This window comes from Cariama cristata, unplaced genomic scaffold, assembly GCF_000690535.1.
Source record: "Cariama cristata isolate BGI_N322 unplaced genomic scaffold, ASM69053v1 scaffold33221, whole genome shotgun sequence".
Lineage (NCBI taxonomy): Eukaryota > Metazoa > Chordata > Aves > Cariamiformes > Cariamidae > Cariama > Cariama cristata.
The window spans coordinates 1-2,740 of NW_009598063.1; the positions used below are offsets into that span (position 1 = coordinate 1).

A 2,740-nucleotide genomic window follows, 5' to 3' on the forward strand; every position below is an offset into this window, starting at 1 on the left:
TTTCCTCGGGCGCTGCCTTCTCCCTGACAGCAGTAGCACGGCCACCTCAGGCGGAGGGAGGGTCCACTCTGTAACAGTTCATGACTGACCCCCACAAGCAGAACTTCCACTCCCAGGCTGCAAGGACCAGCTGCCTCACTCTCACTTTAAGCCAGCTTTTTTCAAGTCCTCTGGCAGAACCCGGCCTTTCTTCCGGGCCCTGGCTTTCTTCTTTTCTATCCTATCCTTCTTCTTCTTCTGAATGTTCTTTCGACGCTTTTCCTGCCGCTGTTGCATCTTTTCCACCACTTTTTCTGTCCGCTTCTCCCACTGCCTTTGGCGTTGCGCTTTACGCTTCTCCTTACGCTTCAGAGCTTCTTTCAGACGCTCCTCGTTGTCACGAATCTTCACGCCTTCTGCCTTATAGAGAACATTTGTCCATTTCATCTTGTTCTCTAGCTCCTGTGCTTTCTTCTGGTCCTTATCCTTGAGTTCCTCCAGCTTATTCTTCCTGGTCTCCAGCCTGTTGAGCAGCTGCTTGTAGTTTTTGCCCGTCAGAGGAGTGATATTCCCTTTCACTGCTTTCCTCTTCTCTTTCTTCTTCTGGATCTTGCCCAACTCATTCTCTTCATGGACTTCGACCCTGTTAAAGACAATCTCAGCTGTGCTCTCCTCCTTTTTGCTTTCTGGCTCTACCGGTACCTCCTCAGTTTCTTTCTTCTCCATTTTTGCCTTCATCTTCAATTCCTTTCTTCGGCGCTTCTTTCTCTCTCTCTCATACTTCCTTCGCTGCCTCTTTTCCAGGACTGCAGGGGGTAATTCTTTGGCATCATCCTAAGAAGAAGCATGGACAAGAATCAGGAGCCTTAAAGGGATAGAGGAGAATTAAAAGTGGGATGTCCTCAAGTTCCTGATTTCAAACTTCTCCTGAGAAACGCACTACTTGTGACAAGAAGCTGTGGTCTCAGCTTTTAGAGATACTAAACACAGTAAAAGCATTTCAAACCCTTTACTCTCCCTCAACATACCATAGTTATGTTCTCTTTCAGCTTCTTAGTGTTTTTCTTTTTCCTAAAAATCACCAGAGGCGTACTTCAAGCCAGGCCCTACCTGGTTTTTCCAGACCAGAGAATACAAACAGGTCTCCCAGCAACACCTACAGGCACTTCCTTAGGAGATGAAATTAGCTCAAACCCTGAGTCTTGTAAGATCATAGTCCTGGCCCCACATCCCCTGGGAGGCTAGAGAAAATTTATATTGCATAAACACCCATACGGATACATATTAAGAGTTCTCATACTTGTCCAGAAGCTTTTTTAATCTTCTCATGCAGTCTCTGACGCAAGAGATTCATCGCAGAAAAAGAAGGGGAACCCAGTTCACTTTTGCTCCCTGAAAACGAGAGGAAGAAAATAAAAATACTTAAAAGACAACACTAGCTAAACAGAAGCTATGGGAATATGACTATGGGAAAAGCTCTGAGAACTCTCTGATGCTGTGAATAGAATGGAAAATCTAAACAAACCAAGAGTCTCCATTTCATTGGTTTCTTTAGAATTCCTCCCTTTCTATCCACATTATCATTCAACGTTGCCAGCCAGAGTGGCCCGGCATGCCCTGTGGCTGCCTAACAGGCCAGAAGTGAAGTACCAAGCTAGTGGAAACAAAGATGCTAAAGACATATTTTCTTTGCCGTCAGGCTTTTCAGATTCATAACAGAAAGCTGGCCTGGCAAGACAGAGACTGTATCCACACAACAATTCCCACAAGTTACCCAAATACATAAAGAGTCTGTGATTCAGTTTAAATGCTATTTCCAGAGAGCCATCCAGTGGTGATGTTACAAATGTATGTACATATGCAAAAGCTTTTAAGACACATGGAGTAAGGAAAGGTGTTTCCAATTCAGCTGAACTTCTTAAAGGCTTTCCAAATGATACATGTGTGAAACAACTGAAAAGCAGCCACTTCAGCTCAGGTAACTTCAACCAGACCATGGCAATGCTGGTATTCTTACCTGTAACCAAACTCTCATTTCTGCTCTGTGTAACACCCTGTGGAGATGATTTGCTGGCTTGAGAGGCTGCTTTCTGCCCTGGCGTAGGTTTGTTGGTGTTAGAGACCACTTGTTTGACTGAAGGAGCATTTGTCTTCTCGGCTTGCTTCCTGAGCTTCTTTCTTTTTTTCTTGAGCTGTCTGCCAGCATCCTCAGGCTGGCCTGGCTTAGACACTAGAAGGCCAAATCAAATTAGATAAAACAGGACAACACTACATTCCTACTTCATAACATTCAGTTATTACTGAAGACTAAAGCTCCAGCATTGCAATGGCATATCTCAGTCTTCCAAAAATTACACATTTTAGGATTTATTTAAACAGACCAAACATGCTTGCACACTTCAGTAAAATCCCAGTTCTCCCACATGCAATCACACCGTGTACAAAAGTGAATGGAGACCACCGATTCCCACGGCTAACAGTGCAACCTGCACAACGTGTTCAGGAACCTCGTGTTTCAGCAGAGGTTGTTTTTTGTTAAGGAAAGGCACAACGCCACTCCCCCGGACCACGCACCCCATGGAGGTACGGCTGTCACAAGCCCAAACTCCCACAAATCAGCCAGGAGGGACAGCAGCCGAAGCATTACAGTTCCATTACCAAACTTCCTCTTCCGCGACTCCGGGGGGTGCTGCACGCAGACCTTCCTCGCCAAGCCCTGCAGGTAGGAGTCCTGGGCGGCCAGGCTGGCCATCACCGCCCC

At 45.9% G+C, this 2,740-nt stretch overlaps 1 protein-coding gene across 1 annotated transcript; it reads right to left on the bottom strand.

Moving 5' to 3' along the window:
• Positions 1-81: 81 nt before the first annotated feature.
• Positions 82-2,734, bottom strand: SURF6 (surfeit 6). Its single transcript, XM_009709153.1, has 4 exons — positions 2,638-2,734; positions 1,997-2,209; positions 1,280-1,371; positions 82-813 (listed from the first exon to the last, which is right to left on the bottom strand). The coding sequence occupies exons 1-4, from the start codon at positions 2,729-2,731 to the stop codon at positions 142-144; spliced, it is 1,071 nt and encodes a 356-aa protein (XP_009707455.1). The 5' UTR covers positions 2,732-2,734; the 3' UTR covers positions 82-141.
• Between the last annotated feature and the right edge of the window lie 6 nt (positions 2,735-2,740).

Bases quoted from the DNA above. Each gene is read 5' to 3' on its own strand.
- SURF6 (XM_009709153.1), bottom strand. From the start codon at position 2,731: ATGGCCAGCCTGGCCGCCCAGGACTCCTACCTGCAGGGCTTGGCGAGG. The intron at 1,372-1,996 runs GTAAGAATACCA...TCTCGTTTTCAG, and splicing joins AAATGAGAGTTTGGTTACAG to GGAGCAAAAGTGAACTGGGT. The intron at 814-1,279 runs GTATGAGAACTC...GCTTCTTCTTAG, and splicing joins TTAAAAAAGCTTCTGGACAA to GATGATGCCAAAGAATTACC.